General features: G+C 35.1%; 1 protein-coding gene across 1 annotated transcript; it reads left to right on the top strand.

Moving 5' to 3' along the window:
• Positions 1-3,949: 3,949 nt before the first annotated feature.
• On the top strand, positions 3,950-24,387 carry ALX1 (ALX homeobox 1). Its single transcript, XM_063076397.1, has 4 exons — positions 3,950-4,175; positions 7,171-7,475; positions 10,397-10,525; positions 24,067-24,387. Exons 1-4 carry the CDS (start codon positions 3,950-3,952, stop codon positions 24,385-24,387), a joined length of 981 nt encoding a protein of 326 aa, XP_062932467.1.
• Positions 24,388-24,966: the final 579 nt, after the last annotated feature.

The following is a 24,966-nucleotide window of genomic DNA, read 5'->3' as shown; positions in this document are numbered from 1 at the left end:
AGAGCTTCTCCACTCTGTTAGCATCCGATGGTGCAAGGGGAATGATTCAGTTTATTACAACACCTCTTAATTACTAGAGGAGAAAACAGTTTTTGAAAGAGGCGGAGACCAGAACCTGCAATAGGTCTTGTTAAGCCTTCTCTTTTTGCTTTCCTGACTCCTCACGTTCCTTCCTGACGCCCTCCGAAGGCGCTGCGCCTCGTTCCCATCAAGATTTGAAGAGGCATCCATCAATGGCTACACAGCGCCCAGAGATGTGAAAGTGCTAGAATTCTAGTATGTTCTAAATTTTGTTAGGCTTTAAGAGAAATTGATGGCTCCCCACCTCTGTTGCTCTTCTACCCCCAGTCTCATCCCACTCGCACCACTTCCTGAAAGTGTTGGTGCCCATCGGGAAAGTTCAGATCCAAAGGAAGTAATTGAGAAAAGGAGACAGAACAGCTTATTTCCAGTTAGATTTCTTGACTGACAGGAAAGAAGGGGAACTAAGTGCTGGTTTTAAATCCTGAGATCCAAGTACAGGAAGAGATAACACTTTCAAAGGTAAAAGAGAAAGATGGAGCAAAGAAGAAAACAGAAGCCTGAGGGTGGTGGGCTGAGCCTGCCGAGATAAAATCCCAACTGGACCCTGACAATGAACTAGGTCTTCCTCGCTGGAAGACATTGGTCCCAGCAATCTGACCAACCTGACTGGATGGAATTGGGGAGGGTTGGGATGAGAGAATGAGAGTGCAAAGGAAGTTTTAAAAGCTTGCTGAGGAGGTAAGAGCCATGCTGGATCTAGTTAGAGCAGCCAAAAGCGTTTTTCAGAGTGCTATGGTCAATTTCCAAGAAGGTTATCCTCAAAGCATCAGGCAGAAATAACCCAGGTAGATCTCAGGAAAGGTGCTATAACGTCCAATCTGATTTCTTCTCCCTGTGACTTCCACAAATCATTTAATTATTATTGTTTTAATTAGTATTATTTTCAATTATTAATGCTCCAATGGTTAGTGCTGTGTCATTACCATAAACTCCATCTCAACCTCTCAAAATCTATTTAATGCAGCTCTTGGCAACCAAAGACCCAGCTTCTTGCCAAAAACTGCAGATTAAGTATTCGTTATGGGAGTTTGCCATTAGCTGTTCCCTCTGTTATGGGCACATATGGTTACACGTCACAAAACACAAGGGATTCCATGTAATAGATTTTCGTTTCCAAGAGGCTCCAGGGATATTATGTGGGGGTCGTGACACTTTGCACCCCATTCCTTCAACCACTACCAACAAAAGTGGATTTGGGTAATGGAGAGGAAACGGGTTTACTAGGCAGCTGTTGTCCTTGGCTCCCCTCTACTTTGCTAGCTGGACCTTTATTGGTATACACGTACTCTTATGTCTTTCATTTAAAAGACACCGAATGTTTTTCGGGGAATTTAAGGCTCTTAAGACGCATGTGTATAAACAAGCTGACAGAGCTCTACGCCATAACTAAGTTTATAACTAGGAGTTGTTTGTATATTTCCTAGAGTCAGCAATAGGCACTCTTGCTGCTGTGAATTTTTGAAAATCCTGTTAAACGACCATTTATCTTTCCCCGTTTTTATTAGAGAAAGCCAGACTTTAAGAATACCTGAAGGTAAGAAGGTACAAGACAGAATCGAAAATCACTGACCTACCCAGGAATGAGTGGATAACTCGACACCCAAAGTTCCGACAAAGGCTACCCAGGAACCAGCTAACAATTGTACAAAAAGCACATAACTGCTTCTCTCCCTTAAGCGAGGCTGGGATGCTGCAGGGCACCCTCTCACGTGCATTTCCTTGGCTTCCCCTCCCCGCCCCCTGAAAGTCCGGCCTCACAGTGACCAGGATGCTCAGTTTGGAGTTCCCACGCCAGGACACAGCCTGGCTTTCTCCTTGAGCGCAGTACCCCAATGTTTTTAATCTCTCTTATTTATTTATTTATTTATTTTTGGCCGCGCCCCCTTGAGATTGAACAGTTTGCTGTTGCCTCTGGCTGCACTACTCCGGAGACAGTAATAATAATAATACAGGAGAAACCATTCAATCTCAGGAATATTGTCAACTCGCCAGAACCTGAGTGCACGCTCAAGGCCTCGTTGAGCTCGGCGCCACGTGAACCGAGCTTGTACCCTCCTCCGGAGCACCGTCTCCTGTGGACCATAGGCAGGAGGATCGACCAGAGCTGCTGCCCCCGGCCCGTCCGCTCCGGTTCAGCCCGGCCTGATCTGAGTGTTTGGGGCCGGCCCCGCCTCTAGGGCAGTGCGAAGGAGCAGCTGTGGGGTGCGCAGCGTTCCGTGACTGTTCCTCCGGAGCTGCGGCCTGGTCGGGCCTCGAAGAGGGTCTCACCAACGAGACGCGGGTCAGCCAAGACCTGTAAGAGGGTGGAAATTGCCGAACCCATCCGGATGCCCGCCAGAGTTGGGACTGGCCTCCCCATCCCCAGAGTCGGGCTGCCCGGTGTGCCCCAGGCCGCAGAGCAATTGCCGGATGGCCTGGGGGAAAGCGAGGGCCCGTTGCGAGGGCCTGTGGCAAGAAAGGCCGTGTCAGGAGCCATGGGCAGAGGCCTCCCTGGTCCATAACTTGTGCGGGGGGTCGCCAAATTTACCAGCTTAACGGGCATTTTCCAAATGTCTGCCTTTTCGTGCCCAAGGCACGGAAACGCATTTCCCTCAGACGCCGCAGGCTCCTCGTAATCCAGAATCGGCCCAAAGCCACCCAGAGGGGCTTTCGACCCCGCAGTCCTGTCCTGCCCGCCCTACCATCCCCTCCGGCGGGAAGAGAGGCCCTGGCTCTGCCCGCGCCCGGGACGCCACCCCGCGAGGGCGCCCTGCTACGCGCGCGCCACGCGCTCCCGCACGCGCCTTTCAGAATAACTCCACCGCAACTCTTTAAAAGTAATAAAAAACAAACAAAAAGCATGCTGAAGGCCTTGCTCCTCTTTTTTCATAAACTCCTTTGTGTAGCCAGTCTCCTTCTAGCCTAGAGTAAGGGCCCTTGGGAAGCACTTGTCCTAGCGGGTTTTGTTAAAATAATTTGGGTCTAATGATAAGACAGTGAGGAGTGGGAAGGAGGGTGCGGAGGAGGGTGGGGAAATGGGCTGAAATTGGGGTAATCGTTTCAACGCCTCTTGGTCGGCTTGGCTCTCGCACCCATCGCCACCACGTCCACACGCCGCCGCATTCCAGAGAAAAAGGAAGGGCCACGGCCTCGTACAGCGCTGAGCGCGCCCGGACGCCGAGCTCCTCCCGGATGGAAGCAGAAGCGGCCCCTCTACCACGGCCCTTCCAATTAATAGCTGCCAATGCATCCGGCATCTTGGGCTTCGGGTGAATGTGGCTCTTCCACGTAAACGATTTACGGATGAAATAAAAACCCTCAGAGCAACGCTTCCTTTCTGGTAGTGAGCGGTCGGCGTGGGGGCGGGGTGCAGGGCGGGTAGCCCAGGAGGATCAGAGAGCGGGGAGTGGAGGGTTAACTGCTCTGCGATCTCACCGAGGTCTCCCGAAATGCCAGTCCACTGTCGCGGCGACAATGTCTCTGGATGTCGGAGCCTCGTCCTTCCTGGCATTTGTCTGAAATGGAGCTGTCCGTCTATCTAACCTAGGCTTGGACGCGCCCTGCCGGGGTAAGTGGGGAAGATAGGGGTGGGGTGGGGGCGGAGGGGGGCCCGGGGTGGAGTTAGTCGCCTGCCTATTTTCATATTCATTAGAACTGGGAGGTTGCCCGAGGAGCCCAGCTGAGTTTCAACATATAAAAGCAACTTCGGGTGCCCCCTTTCCAGCCGGGACGCATTAAAGGGCTGGGAGCCGGGCAGCTCCGGGCGCCGCAGCGATCGCTTCCCCTTCCCTCCTCTCCGGCCCTCCCTCCTCCCGCCCACTCGCTCCCTCCCCCAGCGCTCAGCTGCCTCCGCGCCCCGAGAGCTCCGCGACAGCCTTCCAGGATTATGGAGTTTCTCAGCGAGAAGTTTGCCCTCAAGAGCCCGCCGAGTAAAAACAGTGACTTTTACATGGGCGCAGGAGGCGCGTTGGAGCACGTTATGGAGACGCTGGACAATGAGACCTTTTACGGCAAAGCGTCGGCGGGCAAATGCGTGCAGGCCTTCGGGCCCCTGCCGCGCGCCGAGCATCACGTGCGCCTGGAGAGGACCTCGCCCTGTCAGGACAGCAGCGGTGAGTCGCCGGCGCCTCGGTCCTAGCCGAAGTGCGGGACCCTTTGGTACAGGCAGGGAGGCAGGAAGGAAGAGGGGGAGCGAGAGAGCTGGAGGGCGAAGGAAAGCAGCGGTGAGCGCTGTAGGGAGCGGGGCAGCCGCTGGAGCACACTTCTGGGGGGGCAAGGGAAGAATCTGGCACCGGGTTGCCTCCGCGCGTTTCTCCTTCCGCTGTCGGGTTTTGTCTCCTACGGGTCCCGGAATCCCTCTGTCCCGGACTCGGGCATAAATTGATAGGTCGCTAAAGAGTAGAATTGAGTCAGGACAGCGCGTTTCCTCTGCGAGCCCGCCGGGCTGCCGGGCGGGAGGAGCTGAAATCGATCACAGCTCGTTAGAGGACGTCACTGTCGTCACGAATAGGAAAACTTGGAGCTCTATTTAGGTGAAAAACCTTTTTTTGATTTCCAAGAAGTGGCGATATTTTTCATTGTGAAGGTAAAGGGTGGCTAGATTATTAGCCTGTGTGGATTTGTGATTTCTGCTTTTTTGCGTTTGCAATGCAACACACGTTAAGATTTTGTTAGACACAAAATCACTTTGAATAGCTTCGGGCAGAGGGTTCGCAGATAACTACTCACTCCCGGATTCTGTATTGTCTAAATTTCCGATTCCTAAGAAGTCTTTTGGAATGCTTCTGGGTGAAAGCTTCAACTTTGAATGCCCAAGTATCTCAAAGTCAAAATGTTATCAAAACAAACCATCTATCTTTTCTATCTTGTAACCCAGTACAAACCGATTATTTCAGATTTAGACAGCTAAAGCACGTTTACAATTCCAAGAGGACTTTTCCTTATCATTGTATATATTCCACAGTTAAGCTGTAAGGAGCTGGTTGCCTTAAAATAACAAACGAATTAAGTGTGAAATATTTACAACAAGGCTCCCGCCCCCTATTTTAAGGGAGGTTCAAAATCTGGCAAGACACCGGCTTGTAGATGCTCATTTTTTTCCTAGATACTTTGTACACAGCTTTTTTTAAAAAAAATTCTCATCTCATATTTTACTTATTTTGTTCAACATTCAAGGTTACTTTTGCCTTGTAAGGATAAACCAAAACTAAAGGCACAAATGATAGAGAAAATAATCAGTTGAAACGTTTCAGTCATTTATTTAGAAAGACGCGAAGAATAAAATTTTAATACACTGAATTTTTGGCTTTCTGGCTGTATTTCAGACTTCAATATCTGTATTTTTGAAATTCCAGGATGTATGCATTAAGTTATTTGAATGGACAGGACTTTGTTTAGTGTTTCTGCAGTGTCCTGTGTTGACTGCTGAATGGACTCGATCATAATATTTAAAATAGTCGGGAATCCACAATAAAAAGAGAAATACCCCTATTTTTGAAACTTTGTCAGCTTTTAAACGAATAATACACTACTAGGATAAATTTTAACAGGGAGGTATTAATTAAGGTGAACGTAGGCAGCGGTCCGCTTAATTTAGGGAAGACTGTCTTTCTCCAGAGCTGCCCTAGCCTCTCCGCTGCTTCCCCTCCCCCACCCCTAATTGCCGAAGTTCCCCCTTCAACTCTGTCCACTGAGACAAAACCGTATTGTTAATCAGTCATGGATCTTCTTTATACTTAGTTTTAAATTACATCTTCCTTTGCATGAAAGCTATTAGGATTTTAAAATTATTATATATTGACAAGTTATATTTGTATATGTTTATGCAGCACAAAATTATGTTATGACTTTTGAATACAACATGGAATGATTTAGTGAAACTAACCGACCTATCACCTCAAATATTTGACATTTTTTGTGATGAGAAAATTTGAGATTTACTCGCTTAGCGATATTGAAATGTAAAGTACTTAATTATTAGCTCTTTAAGTTGTATAGGCATTAAAGTAGAATACCTTTGTATACGACTAAAACAGTTGTAAAAATATGTTATGGGGGATCATTTAAAAACAGAAACAAATGAAAAAATATGATCATCCATTAGGAATTATCATTCTGGCTGCATTAACTTTACTTTTTAAAAATGTCTCTTATTTCATATGTGCATTTATTGTATTTGTGTATGTGTAGCGTTATATGGTCTATTTTTGTTTCATTTCATACTGTAAGCATGCTATCAAATCAGAGGGAAATTACTGAAATTAAAACACCCTTTAGCAGAATGCCAGATTCCATCCTTTCTGATGTTTTAATAAATGTGTTAATTTCTGTGCTTCAGTAGAGGAAAAAATAAAATTTTCTGTTCTAAAACATATTTCATGAATTAAGCAGAGAATGAAATATTTAAGAAGGAGCTTCAAGATGAGTTTTTAAGGTAAAGAAGTATACTTAAATCTTATTCTTTTCTGTAGAATGCACTTTCAGAAATTGATATGAAATTCATTTTTTCAATTTAGTAGATTACTTTTTGGAAAAAAATTTAAATGCAGACATAAATATACAGTCAAAATATCAAAATGTAATGGAAATAATGCCACATTATAAATATATAGTTAATAGGTTTTGTGTGGAGGGGGAAGATAACTTTTAGATATTGATATACAGGTATTATTTAAAGTTGAAATATCTGTTCTAGGCCATGTAAGTAGCTTAATTTTGTCTGCTGTGAATAAAGATATGACTTACATTGTTTGGTTCACTTTTCAAAAATCATGGACAATTAGGTTTTTCTTTTTAAGAACAGAGCATCCTTTAATTTTTCGGCATTAATTTGATTACAGTTTACATGCATAAACATTATGTTAATCCTATGAAATAAAACTGTGAATTTTGGAAAATTATATGAGTTCCATGTACATTTAAAAATGGGTTTTAAACTTTCCCCACAGTGAATTAATAATTGTACATTATGTGATGATCAAATTAATACTGGCACAATAAGTTATTAACAGACCACTTTCTTGATGCTCTGTATTACTTCAACTTCATTCTTTCATCAAGATTTGTTTCACATTTCTGAGAACTGTTGTTTTCTCCCTCTGAGTACAGTGAACTATGGGATCACTAAAGTAGAAGGACAGCCCCTTCACACCGAACTGAATAGAGCTATGGACAACTGTAACAGTCTCCGAATGTCTCCCGTGAAAGGGATGCCAGAGAAGGGAGAACTGGATGAACTTGGGGATAAATGTGACAGCAATGTATCCAGCAGTAAGAAGCGGAGACACCGAACCACCTTCACCAGTTTGCAGCTGGAGGAGCTGGAGAAAGTCTTTCAGAAAACCCATTATCCAGATGTATACGTCAGAGAACAACTTGCTCTGAGGACAGAGCTCACTGAAGCCAGGGTTCAGGTAGGAGCCAAATGAAGAAGGCCTTGGGAGGGCAGGGAGTAGGAAGATGGATAGTGTTAGAATAATTGAATTGTTCTATTTTGCCACAAAGAAAGAAACTGATTTCCCAGCTGAAGATATGGAACAATGTAATATATATACATGAAGGTCCACTAAAATTCCTTTTTACTTGCAAAGAATTTGAAAACTCACATAAAACAAAGAATACTTGAGTTATTATGTAGGCATAAAAATTAACAAACACAAAGAACAGAATATAACATATCTCTGATTTTTAAAATTATTTTTTAAAGGGTAAAAAACGGAATCATAGCTATCCATTCAGTAATTGATATATTTCATTTCTCTTCTGTTTTATCAGCTTTTGAGATTCTTCTTAGGTTATGTGCTAGGTATTTGTAAGCTATTTGTAGAATAACCCATAAATGTATAATTTTATTGGGGTTGACGTTATAGCAAATGAAAAAATATGAAACAACCCCACAAACTCTCAATTGTTATGTATACCATAATATATTTTCACCATACATAATTAAAGAAAGATTTAATAGCTCACTTACAATTTTGTAGCCCCAGTAGTTGTCAATACATGCTATTCCATTATAATTTTAAAAATCTAGATAAATTATGCTGTTTTTTCAGATGCAATAGGAATAATGCACTTAAAGTAATTTTTTGCATGTACTCAATTATATTTAAAATATATTCAGGTTATCAAACATATGAATCAATATACTTAAATTTTTAATAATTAAAAATATTATACCAGCTAAAATTCTGTCTCTTAGAAGTATTTTATTTTGACTAGATTTGCTGTTCTTAAGCTGTATTTTATTAGTTCCCAAGTAATAAGTAAGAGTTTAAAATGAAACAATAATTCAGGAGAATCTTCTTTTTCTTTTTGTGTGTTTTTACTACTTCAAAGAGGAAAATATTAAATTTTGCAATTCCCACGAACCACTGGAATGGAGAAATGAATAAAATAGTGAAAAATTTGGTTCTGAGTGGAGAACAGTATTCCTTCTTAAGATTAAGCCACTGTAAGGCCCTTACATCATTAAAGACAGCATCTGGTGGTACAGGGTAATAAGCAGCAGATTTTTGCTTGAGTTTGTGGAGGCAAATGGTTACTTTATCTTAGTTCAGGAAGTAAATATGATAGAAAAGTTGATGGTAAGGAAGAAGTTTAGAATTGTCAAGTATTAACACCAGTCCTGCATGTGTGATTTTTGGTTTTGTGTCTATAAATTTAAATTAGTTATACTTGTAACCATAGAAAAATACATTTACACACACAGTGATCAGCTATGCACAATACATATTTTCCCCTTAACGTTTCATCAATTCTTGATTATTTTTTGTCTAATTACGTGCAGAGAAAGCCAAACTGAACCTAATTTACTCAGGTTGTTCTCTTTCCTGCTCTTCACATGCGAATGGTAATTGGCACTCATTTTAAGGAGATTGTCAAGGTCTTTTTGTCAATTGGAAAAAAAATAGTTATTACTAAATTCTTTTAATGTATTCTTGGTGCCTGTTTTTTTGTTGTCTTGAGCCCTGGGTACAATGGATAATACACATTTACCGGTTGTGTGCTAAGAAACCATTCTGAACAGGTAGCTCTCTTTGTCTTAATTGCTGAATTCACTCTTCAAAGTGTCATCTTAAATTTGTAATATGTACTTAAAAATTAACTGTTAATTGGTTGCCATAATTGTGAAGGCAACAAAATAGATTAGAATTGAGTTTGAAAAAGAGTAAAATTTCCAAGTAAATTTTAATGAAAGGTTTTTTACATCTTGCATTTTTATACCTCATTGCCAGCTTCTTCCCTAAATATTTTATATTCTGAAGACTAGATTCCCAAAAGCTGCTCGTATAATGTCCACTCAAAAATATCAGAGTATCCATATTAAATATAATTTTCTGTATCTCTTTTTACTACATTAAAATGTGCGAATAAATATTTTGGAGAGTTACAGCTGTGAATTAATGAATATTTAATGCCCTGAGGAAGATGATTCTTATGATAAATATTTCTAATATGTAATTAGAGAAATTGTGGAAAACAGCTTTGTGACCTGGTAGAGGCCATACTAACTCACAGGCTTTCTTGATGCTTGGTAATATCTGCTGTAATTAATTTATTATTCATATTACCTGTAAGTGTTTTAAATTGGAGACATGATTGTGAAAATATCTGAACATTTGCTATAAGGAAAATAAATAAGTGGTATAGCATATGTAATAAACACATTTATGTGTTTTAAAACCATAGTTCAACTTCAAATGATTCCATTTTACCTATAGTCCTTATAATACTCAAAATTTTTTTTTTTCTGCTTCTAAATAATCAGAATATTTTTGCTGGTGCCATATATTTTAGAGATGTAATCTTTATGTTTAAATTTTTATACGATTATCTAAGTATGGGCACAACCCATAAGAATCTTCACCTTACGACGTGTTTTAAAGATGATTTTTTAAAATTGACCCAGGGATTAATTTGGCTATAGATTGGCTGGGTTAGTGTTATGGCATAAATTTCTCCTAAAGTTGCAACATTCTCTTATGGGAGGATTATCCATGATAATGTGGAAATATGAGTAGTCTTCAAGATGGTATAATCTAATTCCTTTTTATTTTCCATAAGTGAGAAAACAGAAGTTCAGACATATCAAATAAATTTGCTGAAACTGTCCTGACCCTTTCTACTAAATTATATTGCCTCATGGACACACCACTTATCACATCAGGGTATAAGAGAAAGTGAATTTTGTGGATCCTTTTCTGACATAAAAAGAATTCCTTTATTAGTAATTTTGTTGACCTGGTTTACCTTTCTGGTTCGAAATCTTTTAAAATCACATTTGCCTTACCATGCATTCCTTAGCTAAAATTTCCCTTTTTTAAAAAATTAGGTTTGGTTTCAAAATCGAAGGGCCAAGTGGAGAAAAAGGGAACGGTATGGCCAAATACAACAAGCTAAAAGCCATTTCGCTGCCACCTATGATATATCAGTTTTGCCAAGGACTGACAGCTACCCACAGGTATGGTAAACTGCACAGAATACTGATCAGGAAAAATAGATGCGTTTGTATATTCTTAAAAGTGTTAGCATAGGCTTTATCATATCTCATATAATAGTTAAGAATGAAAATTTATCATGCAGAAGATGTTTTCCATGTTTGTTAAGTTTTTATTTTACTAAATTATTTTATTTTACTAAATTATTATTTTCTTTCAGAGTCATTTATTTAAAAATATTTCAAGACTTCTTCCTTTTGGACTTTGTTTTACATTGCTACAAATGAAATAGCTTCATGTAATGATACAAGTCATTTAATTACTCTACATTTTAATTAATCAGACTCTATTCCTTTGTTAACTTTTAAAATAAAGCATTGCTTGGCATGCGATCTTTGTGGCTACTGTCTTATGAACTGTACCAAAAACTGGTCTCAAATGTGGCCTATTTAGACTTCAGTTCCACTTACAAATGTCTCTCTTTCTATGTTGTCTTTTCAGATTTGAAGTTTCTCATTGTTTCAAGTCCTTTATGACCTAAAACATAGATTAATTATGTATAAGAAATACTTCCCTTTGTAATGGGAGCTCTCTTACCTCATTTCAAAAAGGGTTAGGCATTGTTTTTTCATTTGTTTTTTCTTTTTTTTCCTTTTTAATCTAGAGAGTATGGTTTTTTCTTTTTTATTCTTTGCAATGCATGTAAATAAAATATCTTCCTAATTTACTTTGTGTTACTTTTTTCTAATACTGAATAATGATATTCAGAACTGTATTTGATACATGATAAAGAACATATATATTATAAGCTGCAAGCCATGTGTTATTTCATTCTTTGTTATTTAATAATATACACTGTAAGAGACCACAGTGAAAATACATTTGTACCATATATGTTGGATGAATACCTTGATAATTCAGTAATTAGATCTTCTCAGCCCCAAACTTTAGTCTATCCATCTCCTTCAATTGTAAATTCTAACCCTGTGAGTGTGAATTTGGTCCTTTAATGTGTTTTTCTTGTGTTCCTATGCCTTTTATGATCCTTAAAAAAACTATTTTGGGAACTTCATTTCTTCAGATAAATTCACCCAATACATTAATGTTATATTATATTAAAAAGATCCATAGAAATTATCTTGTTCAACTCCCTCATTTTAAAAGTTAGGAAAACAGGCCCAGTTGAGTTAAGAAATTGGTCTGCAATCACACAAGTTCCCTACAGGGCAATTTGTGAGGTCTGCTGCAGCTAAGCCTTTCCACAGCAGTTTGCTGGAAGACCAATGTTATGGATACCTTTTGAATGAATGACTTCTACCTGTCATCAGAAGAATCTTGATTCTCTTTTAAAATTTGTCTTAAGGCAGTTACCTTATGTTTTCACATATGTAAAAGCATGAAAATACTTCTGGTTACTTACCATCATAGGGCTAGTGAATTTTTAATCACCAGATATTTTTGAGTGCCTTAGTTGAGTTCTAAACAAAATGATGTGAGGATGTTTCTCATTTAGACTCCAAGCTCCATGAGAACAGGGACAGTAGTGCCTTCATAGTTGTTAACACTGCTGTAGCCCTTACTATATGTCCAGGCACTGTTCTAAGCAGGTTATGTGTATTAACTTATTTAATCCTCACAACAATATTATGTGGTAGGTGTTATTATTTCCATTTCTCAGATGAGGAAACTGAGGGACAGAAAGGTGAGATATTTATTCACTTTCACTAGTGAGGAAGCCCAGATTTGACTAGAGCCAATTTGGCTCCCAAGTGCAAAGTTCTTAACACTTATAAATAGACTGTCTCTGTCAGTGACTATATTTAAATAACTGAATGATTAATAAATTAATAACAAAGGACCATAAGGCTTGAGTTGTATTATTTGAGTCGGCAGTTTGTTCCACAAAAGCAGGAAACATACCCAAACCAGTGAAATAACAAGAAAAAATAATTGAGATGGCATGTACTTTAAAACATTTCAAACTACTTGACTGTGAAGACTTTAGAAATACGAAAGCAAAGAATTCTGAACCCTTTTCATATGGACCAATATATCTCTCTATATATCAATTGCATCTTATTGTTTCAGTCATTATTTCTTTTCTTTTAAAACCCATTCATTTTCCACTTTTCTGTTCCTGGCTGTTGGTTGCTTTATCTCTGACTCCTATTTATTTTTCAGTATGGCAGAAAACATTTAAAATAGGGCCTGGCACCAATTAATGTCTATATAAGAGCTAAATATGGCTTAATATACTCTGACTAGTCATCTCTTTTTCCTAGGGTCATAATTTGTGTACATTAGTTATATCCCTTCAAAATTTCAGTATGGGAACAAAGAGAACATATGTTGATGTTATTTTGACAGTGCAATTCATTATTATTAATAATAATTAATACTGTGAAATCCATAGTACTTTTTAAGTTATTTAGTGTTTGGTTGCCAACAATTCTGAAATCATGTGTTTCTAGCTCCCCACTGTAGATATTGCATAAGGTCGGGGAAAATTTTGTTTTAACTTAAATACATACAGTAGACTTTCTTTAGGTTGTTTGAAAAAAATAATTATGCCAAGATCATGTCTCCCAAGCTTCATCCTAACAGAAACATTTTTCATCATATGACTTGAAAATAGAAACTTATAATGGGAGAAATAGGAACCGAAATAGAATCGAACAACTCAATGCAATAGACATTGAATTTTTGTTACTGTTATTAATTACTGAAAAAATTATTAATTATAGAAAATTTGGAAATTAGATCATGTTGGAGGCAGGAAAGAAATAAAGAATTAATAGTTTGAGAGGAAAGCAAAAACTTACACACAAATGTGTAAAAAACAGATGATTTAGGGAATGATCTCCTCAAGCCTCTTCAATGTGGATAATCATCTTACCTCGTACAAAGTTAATATGTTTATAATATGTTTATTCATAAATAGTAATACTTTCTAAAATGTTCTAAATATTTTGTTTCAACTGGTCTTCATTACACTTCAGTAACAACAGCCATAACAGTGAAAATAATAACTAACAAATGGGGGCTTATTTTAAGCCAGGCTCTGTGCTTCCTTTTTATATCCATTAACTGATTTGATTTGAGCCCAGGTTTTTTGAGTTCAGGTGTCCTGGGCTCTTTATACGACATTATCTCCTTAATTCATCTCTGAGCAGTGAAGGAGTTCAAATTTGACCCTAAAACATCACATCACTTTGGAAAGCAAACATACTTTCATTTTTTAAAATTTATGAAGTGCTGATATAAAATATCAGTTGACATTTGTCAACACTGTGATTTAGCTAAATGAAGCTATTTGATATTCCTCAAGACATGACATTTAGAAAAACTGTCTGTCTCATTGCTTGTGCTGAATCTGTTTCCTCCATACTGAATTCCCTTTCCCCTCACTTAAACCACATTTCCTCCATGAAGCCTCTGAATCCACCCTCAGTGAGCACATCACTTTCTTACTGACATTGTGGTGGGTTGTGTAAAAGGTCTGCCTCCCCATTTACAATGTAAAATACTTAAAAAGATGATTCAGTCCTTAGTCATCTTTGTATCACCACATTATTAAGAAAATTACATAGACACTGAATAGATGTGAATAAAAGTACTGATTCACTTCAATTTTTATTCAGTACTACATTATAAAACAAGAAAAATCAGTCTTCAATAAAACAGCTCGTTTCTGAATCTGTACTATTAGCCAGCTTTGTGGGCATAAGCAATTAACTTTTCCTCAGTTTTCTTCTTGGTTAAAAGAAATAGACCAGAAAGATCTGTACACACCCCTCTCAGCTTAATTTTTCTTCTTCCAAAGTTATTTGCATTTTATCAACATGCAACATACTGTTTTAGGCACAAGGGATATATGAATAACCTAGACAAAACCTCCTGCTTTGTAGACAGATTACAAAGTAGGTGACATTTGTACTAACTTCTGAAAACACTTCTTGGTGCAATCTAGGCTTAACAAACCAAAGAGATCTCAATATTTTGGCCTTGAATTTGAAAAGCAACCAAAGATCTATTGATGTTAGTTACTAACTTGTTTCTAATTTAGCAAAATTAAATCATTTTTAAAATAATTATTTTGGTAAATAAATATATTCTGTTAAGATACAAATATTTTCTGGATGATTATAGCCAGACTACTTCTTACGAGGAATGTTATTTTCATGCAGTTAGGTTTGGTCTGGATTTAATGAGCATTAATTTTATCATTTACTAGATAGTGTCCTATCTAGTAACTTTGATAGGTAACTTTGGGTAAGTCTCTTGATTTCCTTGATCTAAAATACCTACCTGCTTCTCAGGTATCTAAATGTTTCGGTGCTCTCTTATGTTGTAGCATTTACACTAATCCGATCTGTGAGAAAATGTACTGTATAGAGGTCTAGGGAAAGATCAAATTCAGTTAAACATACTTTCCTCTTTAAATTAGGATAACCAAATATGGTAACATTAGGAATGTTTGAGTATATTTTCAATTCACCAGAATTATTTTCTCATGAGGAAAATATTTTATCAAAAATTTTAGAAGGGCTGAAGTTTTTTCTCCAAAATTTTGAATGAGCTTTTACTTAGTATATAGTGAGAATCACCATTAAATATAAGTTTACCAAATGTGAAAAGGGTCCCACACAGTATCTTGTTTTCTGTTGTTTTATTGATGACTTTTATAAATACATACCACTTGAGGTTTGAACATATCAAGAGGTGGATTTAAGTTATAGGTAATTTGTAGTCACTTAGATAATTTAAAACAGATTAAAGCTACCTAACATTTCTAGTTAAACATTCTATTTCAGATATTGTAGTTATACCATCTTTTAGATGAAATTCTAATATTTTCATATAATAGTGATTGTGAAGATATTGTTGATCACACCTTCTATCACAAATTTCTGTAGTAATCTTAAAGTTTACCTTTATATTAGGTAAATTAGGAATATAGAATTTGTCTTTTTCAACCACTGTGTTTTAGATTTAAAGGCATCTGGAACAATTTTTACCTTTGGAATAAGTATCACATTTTTATCACTGTTTCTTCTGATTTTTCTCCAAATATTTGAAGTAAACAAATAAACCAAAAACTTTAAAAAATGTTAATAAAATAGCTAAAGTAATACATTGTGTAATGAATGTTCTCAAGTTTATGAAACAACCAACCATGTAGTCATATTGATACAGCGGAACTTCCTTTATGATGAATGAACAAAAACGTTACAATCATTATGTCAACAGATCATATTGATATTGCACCATCTGTCATTGATTGTAAACGCAGATATTTGAAGTCATAGGAGAAATATAAGATAGTCCATCTTTTAGTAATCAAAAAAGAAATACAGTTTTCTGCAGTGGGTAATGCTGCTGATTTAGTTAAATGTATTAGTAGATATACAGACTTATATGTATGATATTTCTTATGTGTGTATATATATTAAAAATAATTTATGTGTAGCATGAGGCAGATTTTGCTAGTATCCATTAGGTGGAGGTGCAGCTAGCTACAAACAGTGAATGATTTTGTTAATTTTCATTTTGTTGAAATTTTTTAAATTAAAATTTTAATTAGTTTTTATTTTATTGAAAATACAAAAACTTTAGACACAAAGAATATCATCCTAAAGAAGTGAAGTGCATTCAAGTTTTAAATCATGAAATTAATTAGACTTATTTTTTGAAAAATGTAATATTCTGATTTGACTCTACATAATAACTTAGATAATAACTTAGCTTTTTTTGTTTGTTTTTAAAAGGTTGTCAGTGTTAAAGTATTGAATTTAACTGAATTGGTCATAACTATTTTTTATTTTAAAAGGAAAGTAAATCAAATAGATTACCAAAATTTAAAAAAATAAGAAAAAAATTAAACACAAGTTATTGCAGAGTGCCAATGTTAACTTATACATGTAAAAATTATCTCACAGGAGAATAAAGAAGGACCAGGCAGCAAATTAAGCCATCAAAGCCTAGGGATTCTATGAGAACAGACATGTGGGTTAAAATCTGTAGTTTACGCCATTACTGTTAGTGTGAACCTTATGATATACTTTAATTGAGAATTTTATGCATGTCATATTTATTAAGCCTCATATTTATATGGATTTTTCTTGTTTATTCTAAGTCATTAACATTAAATAGGTAAAATTTTGTACAAACTCACTGTTGATTTTAAAATCACAAAAACAAAATTCTATTGTTGTAGTTAATACAAAGAAATGAGTAAAATCTATAGCTTTATTCAGGATTTTAAGAATAAATTAAAAGCCCATATATGATTCCAAGTGAGAATCTCTGATTAAAAATATTCTGTGCAAATTAAAGAGTTTGCATATTTGGTTTATATCGTAAGTGATTTATACATAAGGAAAATTAATTTTAAAAATTTACATTTTTATCTTTCTTGCTTATAATTGTGGATTTGTTTTAATAGGGTAATTGTGTCATTAAAAAAGAATCAGGCACTGATAATCAGCAATAGCTATCATGCACGTGTTAAAATAAAGAAAAATAATGTAACAAATGTTTTGAAAATATTCCATATGATCATTGTTGCTTGGTAATAATAATAAAAAAAGCAAAGGCTAGGTGCTATTATTTTATTGTCTCCTTAAATGAGTTGATTTAAAAAGTTTCATTTTATAAGCATATGTGGTGAGATTTCCCATAAATCTTTTTAATGATCACAATTACTATAAAATTTGAGAATACAGCTAACATTAAAGGAAAAGAAAAATGTCCTTAATGTTGTTATATCTCTGACTTGAAGCATCTTTCAAATGTTATTTGAATCATAGAAAATTTAAACACATTTACATGATGTTATTCTAAAAATTTCCAGATATTAACATTTCTTATGAAACTTAGTGCTTTTAATTTTTGCTCTAACGGGAAACATATGCTTTTATTTTTCTGCTATGCAGTTTTCTTCTTAGATTATCAGTCTCATGACTGTTACCTCTAATAATAATTAGAAGGCAATCTTTCTTGTTCCAAATCCCTATACACATTTCTAAGATGGAATTTTATTATAAAATCAAAGTGGCTATCAGTATTTAATTTGTAACTTTTTATCTGATGAATAAATAATTTTAATCATTTCAGTTTTATAATACTATTTATTAAAAAATATTTTGAAATTTTTGAAATGTAAATGATTTTAAAAATCCTAATATTTAATATGTCATCTGAATTTTGGGGGGAGGGGAAGCTAGACCTAATAAACAAATTCAAATAAAAATGTACCCTCACTTTTATCTCAAGTAGAATCTAAAACATACTCAGATTTATCTTTTTGCTGCTTAATTAATTGATTTGGGGATTTTTTTTTTTCAGGTAGGCGAAGTCTCAGTTTGTGTTAGTCACTGGTAGCATACTGACTATTTAGAGAAACACACTCTTTCTCCCTGCCAGCAACTTACTGATGCAGTAACTAGAAAAATTAATGGGGCCCTATAGTTAGCCAACAGATAAAAATATCTGCAAGTTACTAAGCATATGATTCTTTGTAATATTTTGTAACACCCTGAATGTTACAGGTAGGGACATGCTAGTACAGTGTGTAATGGTCTCTTAAGAAATCAAACTGTTTTTGTAGTATTGATGTTTTCATTTATAAAATAGATTATAAAATATATGGTGAATTAAATTATATAGTGAAAATGTGCTAATAAATTTCTATAAGAATTGAAATAATATACAGAGTATTCAATAAATGTAAACATTTTGTCAAAGAAAAAAACAAAATCAGCTTTTAGATTTTAATGTGAAGAAGCTATTGCTAGAACATCATCACAGTACCTCTTTGTGAATCCCTGATCTCTGTTTTTAAAGCAACCTTTGATTCTAACAGGGAAGTGTTTGAGCATGTGATGTGAGGGTAGTGTGAGCACACACATAATGTGTGTGTGTATGCGTGTACACACCACAGATGTTAGTAGCAGGAGGAGCAGCCTATATATGGTGGAGAATAAGGTTAAATAAACTTATTTCAGCAGAAAAATGTTATTCAATTAGTTGTTTTGGAGATGCTTTAACATTAAGGGAAGGTTTTATTTTCATGTTCAGAAATACTATTAAATTCATTAGACTAGTGTCTTTAAATAGTACTGACACTAGAACGTAGAATATAAAATGCTATCATAAAGCTATTTGATTTTTTTATTTATACCATGCCACTATACAACTAAAGCAAAAACTAACAAATGCATATTTCTTTTGAAGGTTTTTTTTTTTTAAGTATTAAAAATTATTCACTATAATAAAATCAGTAAATATGTAAGAAATATAAACCAGGCTTAGTATACTAAAATCTACATTGTAGTTTTGGTTACAAAGAATATATTTACATCAAGTTTCTAAGGTAGATGTTATATGTGATTTCCTATCTATGGTTTACCATATTACCTCAATTGATTACAAAAATATAACCATGATGAAAAACTCTTTATACACACACACACACACACACACACACACACACACACACACACACACACACACACACACACACACACACACACACACGTATGTATGTCTTTTTATATATTTATCCCGTCTTATCTATTGCTTTTAATTTTTTGGAAAAAAAAAGAATGTTAAGTAAATTTGGTTTTAGTTTGAGTAGAATCAGATTTGAAAAAACAACTTTGCTCCACAATTCTGAAGTCATGGTATAATTAAGTGCTAACTTTTGGTTTGATTAGAAAAACATTAAGGGGCAAATGTTCAAAGTGTAGTGCAGTATGTCAGCTGAACTCCCATTCATGCTAATGGGAGGCAGTTGGCTAAGTTTCCTGGACGATGCTTTTGAACATACCCCTAGAACTTTCAAAAAACATCGTGAAGCACATTAAAACATGGAATGTTTTAAGGTCTTTACTCCTTTTAAACACAGCAAAGAAAAAAAAAAAAAGTAAATACAAGCACTTTTTAAAAAACACGCATAAAAGAAGGATGTGGGCCTGATTTAATAATGTTGTTTCTGGTTATAAAGCCTTGAAATATTGTGCAGTTAGAGGCTTACAAAAACAACCGCAAAATTATTTGGTGCCGAGTATTGCCATTGTAGTGTCTGTAAAATAGTCCAAAAAGAAGAGTAGTTATTTTATTTAGAAAAAAAGTGAATTCTTTCATTTCAAAATTTAACATTATAATATTTCTTTTAATGAGTCAGAGAGTGAGGTTTTTATGTACTTTCCTGTTGATAAATAATATGTAGTTTTAGATAATGTGAGTTTTAGATTCTAGCACATGGTTTAAAAATGACCACTTGTGTAGGAATAGAATTGGTGGAGGGAAGGATCAGCAGAGTGAGCCCACCTTGAAAGCAGTAGATTTAGTCAGTCATAGTCTCAAACAACTTTGTTAATTAATCAAATACTGCCTACAAATGTTAACAGAAGTAGGTGATCTAGAACAAAGATGATACCTGCCAAGTTTTCCTTATGGTGAGCATATGATATATCTAGTGTATGATATTCTGTTGCAGATGCTATATACTGGTTAGGGTGCAGGTTGTTGACAACTTCAAGCATATCTAGAGGAGCATGCCAATAATGATACTGAGTCTGGAAACCATGTTATATGAGTAATGATTGAAAGGACTGGGGTGTTTATCTGCAGAAAAGAGCCTTGGAGATAGTGTCGCAGTTGCCTGATGACATTTTACGATTTTCCCATGCAAGAAAGATGATACTTATTCTTTATCATTTTAAGGAACATAAATACAAGCCACAGGTAGAGGAAGATAATAGCTTACTTTTTCAGAGATCTCCAAAAGAATGTAATGTCTTTTTAAAGGGGTGAGCTTCTTATCAAAGGACATGAACAAACTTAAAGGTGTACAAGGGGTTTTTGCATTTGGAAGGAAGTTAGACTCTAATAATGTTTTCTAGTTCTAGGTGATTTTCAGAATTGCGTGTGTGTTTTATTATTACTATTATTTTAATACAGATTCCCTTACCCACATCCCATGCTTAATAAATCAGAATCTCCAAGGAAGTGCATCTATGGTGAAGAAGAAGTGTTTAATAGAAAAAATAAAACGTGCCTAGTGAATACAGCTAGCAAGGTCTAGAAATGTAATTTTCATGATTTCTGTTAAGGTTATAGAGTATGGTGATTCTAGAGCTTAAATCATGAAACAAAATTTAGATATATTACCATAAATTGCCAATAAAATTTTGATTACACCTGCAAGATGAATCAGTCCAAATTTCATATTCTTAGAGATTTTTTATTCATTCAGTAAATTTTTATTCAGGACTTAACATGTACTGTGTTAGGCTTGAGGATGAGGAGGCAGTTGTAAATAATAATCATGGGTTTTGCTTTTAGAGATGAGAGTCTATGAACCCCCCCCCAAAGCTGAGATTATGCGTAAGTAAATAAGCAATTTTAACTCATAAAACTAGTTATGTTATTACAGCATTTCTTAAGATTTCCTGGGTTCAGATATGCCTTCCACCATTGGAGTTATATAATTTTGGGTAAGGTTCTTTAGCTCTCTGTTCTATAATTTTGTGTTCTACAAAATGTGGATAGTTTATAAAAGCTCAAACCTTCTAGTGTATTAGAACCATTAAAAGTGTCCGTAATGTGTTTAATATAATGCCTGACAAACGGTAATTAATTGATAACCATTAGCTATCAGGAACATAATTTGATTGTCATCATCAAATGCTTAAACATCCAGAAGGAGTGCTTCAGAAAAAGAAAAATCCCAATTCACTGAGGATATCATCTTTTATGATTTGCATCTAAAGTTTCGATATGGAAACTAACTAGCTGCCTAACGTTAAATGAAGACACATCAAAAATTTTAAAATGGAAGACCATGGGTGGGATTGGGGAGGAGGGAAAGATAGACACCATAGAAACAGGAAATATCAGTAAGAATGTGTGAGAGTATCTCTGTCCAAACGAGTAAATGGCAGTCTTCAAAATATTTGAGTATCTTCTCAAGCCAAACTAAAATATTGCTATAGTAATTTGCTGTATCTGTTCTGCTCAGAACACTTGTCTATATGTTAGAAATTCTTTCATCAAACATAATGCATTTAACTTGCTTGATCATATCCAGATAAGTTTTGATCAAAATAAAATTATTTGCCTAAGTCATGGACTGTAGAGAATTTCTTTTCAATTTGTAGGTCGATTAATGTTAATTTTTTTGGGGGGGGGAATATTAGGTTACCTTCCTTGCCTTTATCTTCCTTACTTTCTATTTTTTATCTCGTTGGTAAATACATTTTTGTGTATACGAAATATGAAGAAATTATTTTAATAACATATTCTAGGAATACTACATATAAATTGAGAAATCCATTGACAAACAAAATGTAAATAATCTGTATTACTATCTTGCCTTTCATTTATTTTTTCAAAAACTAGCAAGTTCACTTTCATTTCTGAAAGCTCTTTTGTCAGACATGTGACTATGGATTTTGCAGTGTATCATGATGTTTGATTGAATGTCAGAGGAAAATCACCCACATTAAGTTAGAAAGGCTAGTTTGACAGAATAATGACAGTAACAGTCCTCTTGGCTTCAGATACATAACTCAGTAATGACTGGCACCAGTCACTATATTTTGGCTAAAATAGAATGCATATAGTACAGTGAGCAAAAATCGCAACAGCATAACCCGGGAAGACTAAAAGGATTAACAAAATATGTAAATCACTATATATACAAGTATATATATATATATGTCTAGATATAGATGTATCTACATAACTGTATCTAGATACAGATATATAGATCTCTCTTTATATATTAAAATATGCAAATATTAACAAAAATATCATATGAGTATACTTGAAGTACTATATAACATCTTATATAAGATAGAAAACTGCATACTATTTGTGCCCAAGAAATTCACATTTCATAGTATTAAACCTCTACAGAAAATTTAATGCAATACTACCAACAAGCAACAAGATCTCCCTCTCCTTTCTCTAAATATTTAATATATTTAAAACTGTTTATAAATATATAATGAGCTATTTTTAAAACACCTGAGAAGTATCTTGTCAATCTGTGAAGCCCCACTAAAGGGTGAAGTTTTCATGTTTTTTCTTACATTTCGAAACTGGTTAAGTGGTCCTTTCTTGAGTGACAAAATAACTTCTCTACCAGTGTGATCCAGAAGATTTAACATATTTTCTGCTAGTAATTGAAAATAAGTTGTCATGGAAAGTACAATTCAAGCTAGGGTATTGTAAGACTACATCAGAGATTATATGTAGTAGATTGGAATCTTTCTGTAAAAATACATATAAGAAAACATTGTATATGTGTAAAAATCATTCTTATTATCATGATTTTAAAAAGATAAGAAAGCTGGATGTTATGAACAAGTACACTGTTGCTATGTTTTAGTTCAAATGTATTATAATAATGTAAAAAGCATACAATTTTAATTCATCTCCAAAAGTTTCATATTTCTGCACTGTTGTACCATGCAACATTTTCCTTTTCCCCAGCTCCTGCCACTTGTCATGATTTTTCTCTGTGCTTCCCAGTAACACGTGATCACTGTTTCTTTTTTCTGTTTAAACAGCTTGTCTGTTAACATTGAGATACTTCCTATTTAAAATTCATATTTTACAAATTTTACTTATTTTTTTTTACGTGATAATACCCTTAGAAAAATTTATGCTTGTTGGTAAAATCGCATTGAATTATTTTCTGTAGAGATTTAATAATATGAAGTTTGAATTTTGGGGGACACATGATAACACAGTTTTCAATCTTATATAAGATGTTATATAGTACTTCAGTTATAGTCATATGATATATTTGCATAATTTTTTCAGTTGTGCTTTCGTTATTTGGTAATGGTCCATGTTTTAGAATTCTGTTTGTTTTTTTTACATGTCACACGTCTGTTTCAAATTCACTATACAATATATAAATCTTAAATATATATATATTTATATATTTCTTAGATTCTCAGAGCTATTTATTCAAGATTATAGTATACAAAAAGCAGTGAGAGGGCAAACATTGTCGAAAATGATTTTGATCAAAAATGTCTTTACAGAGCAAACAGCCTAATGTTAGCAATGGTTTCCAACAAAAACTGCCTCACCGAGAGTCCAACTTCAGAATTAAAAAAAAAAAAAAAAAAGCAATTGTGTCATTTTGTTTAGAAAGATGAAAACTATCTTTAAACTTAAAACCATATTTTAAACCACTTTTCTAAGCACATGAATTGGCCATGAATCATGACTAAATCTTTCAGACTCATTTAAAAATTCATGACTAGAAAAAGAATACTTGAGAGATTGACATGTTTTGAGAATATTTTTTTGTGGTCAAGTATGTGGGTTTTAGTGATCTATTACAGTATAACAAACTGGAAATATTCTTTAAATAATTATTTTTCAGTCATTGTTTTATGTACTTAGAATCTAATTACAGACCACCCAATAGGGGCAAACAATGAGTAGTTAACAAAATTTAGTAAATATAATTTAACAAAAGTAAGAGAAGAAAAGTGAGAAGGTGTAAATGTAATATTTGTTGTTTTATATATTCCAGATTCAGAACAATTTGTGGGCAGGAAATGCAAGTGGTGGTTCTGTGGTTACTTCATGCATGTTACCACGTGACACTTCCTCCTGTATGACACCTTATTCTCACTCGCCTCGGACAGATTCCAGTTACACAGGGTTTTCAAACCACCAGAACCAGTTCAGCCATGTGCCCCTCAACAATTTTTTCACTGACTCTCTTCTTACTGGAGCTTCCAATGGACATGCTTTTGAAACAAAGCCAGAGTTTGAAAGGAGGTCTTCGAGTATCGCAGTTCTTCGAATGAAAGCCAAGGAGCACACCGCCAATATTTCATGGGCCATGTAACATACAGTACTCTTTTATTTTTCTTTTAATAGCAAAGTAAAATATTCTTATTTCTCATATTTAAAGGATACCACAATAAGCTGCTGTGTGTGGAATTGCTAAAGGTCAAGATATACAGTGAGACCCGCTTAAATGAATAGTTGTTATTATTTAACATTAAAATCTAAGAATGAACCTCTGAAAAGACTAAATAGGTTTACCATGCATCAGTCTCCACAAACTCTGTTTTAGTAGTAAGATTTTTTTCTATTGTACAAGTCAATGAAATATGATCATGCAACTTCTTAAAAGAATAAATGTATTAAACAAATTCCTCTGTTATAGATTGATTTATGTTGGCTCTGTAAAACAAGAAATCCCTTGTAAAATAATACCTGATAAAGGAGGAAATGCACTGGGGAAAATGTCAAGATACCAAAGCTGTCAGGTAAATATTGAACTAGGGTGTTTTGGGGAGTTAACTGTCATTTCTCTCTCTCTGGCTTCAAGAAGCAATGGGCATTTCCCCTGTTGCTGAGAATTTATCTTTGAGTCTCAAAGATGTTTTTACCTCTAGATATTTTAGTGAATTTCCACTCC

Source organism: Cynocephalus volans, chromosome 12 (assembly GCF_027409185.1).
Source record: "Cynocephalus volans isolate mCynVol1 chromosome 12, mCynVol1.pri, whole genome shotgun sequence".
NCBI lineage: Eukaryota > Metazoa > Chordata > Mammalia > Dermoptera > Cynocephalidae > Cynocephalus > Cynocephalus volans.
Note: the sequence above shows the minus strand (reverse complement) of the source record. Positions and strands in the feature narration are given on the sequence as shown.

Excerpts from the sequence above, each read along its gene's own strand:
- ALX1 (XM_063076397.1), top strand. The coding sequence starts at position 3,950 with ATGGAGTTTCTCAGCGAGAAGTTTGCCCTCAAGAGCCCGCCGAGTAAA. Across the intron at positions 7,476-10,396 it reads TCACTGAAGCCAGGGTTCAG|GTTTGGTTTCAAAATCGAAG; the intron begins GTAGGAGCCAAA and ends TTAAAAAATTAG. Across the intron at positions 10,526-24,066 it reads GGACTGACAGCTACCCACAG|ATTCAGAACAATTTGTGGGC; the intron begins GTATGGTAAACT and ends TATATATTCCAG.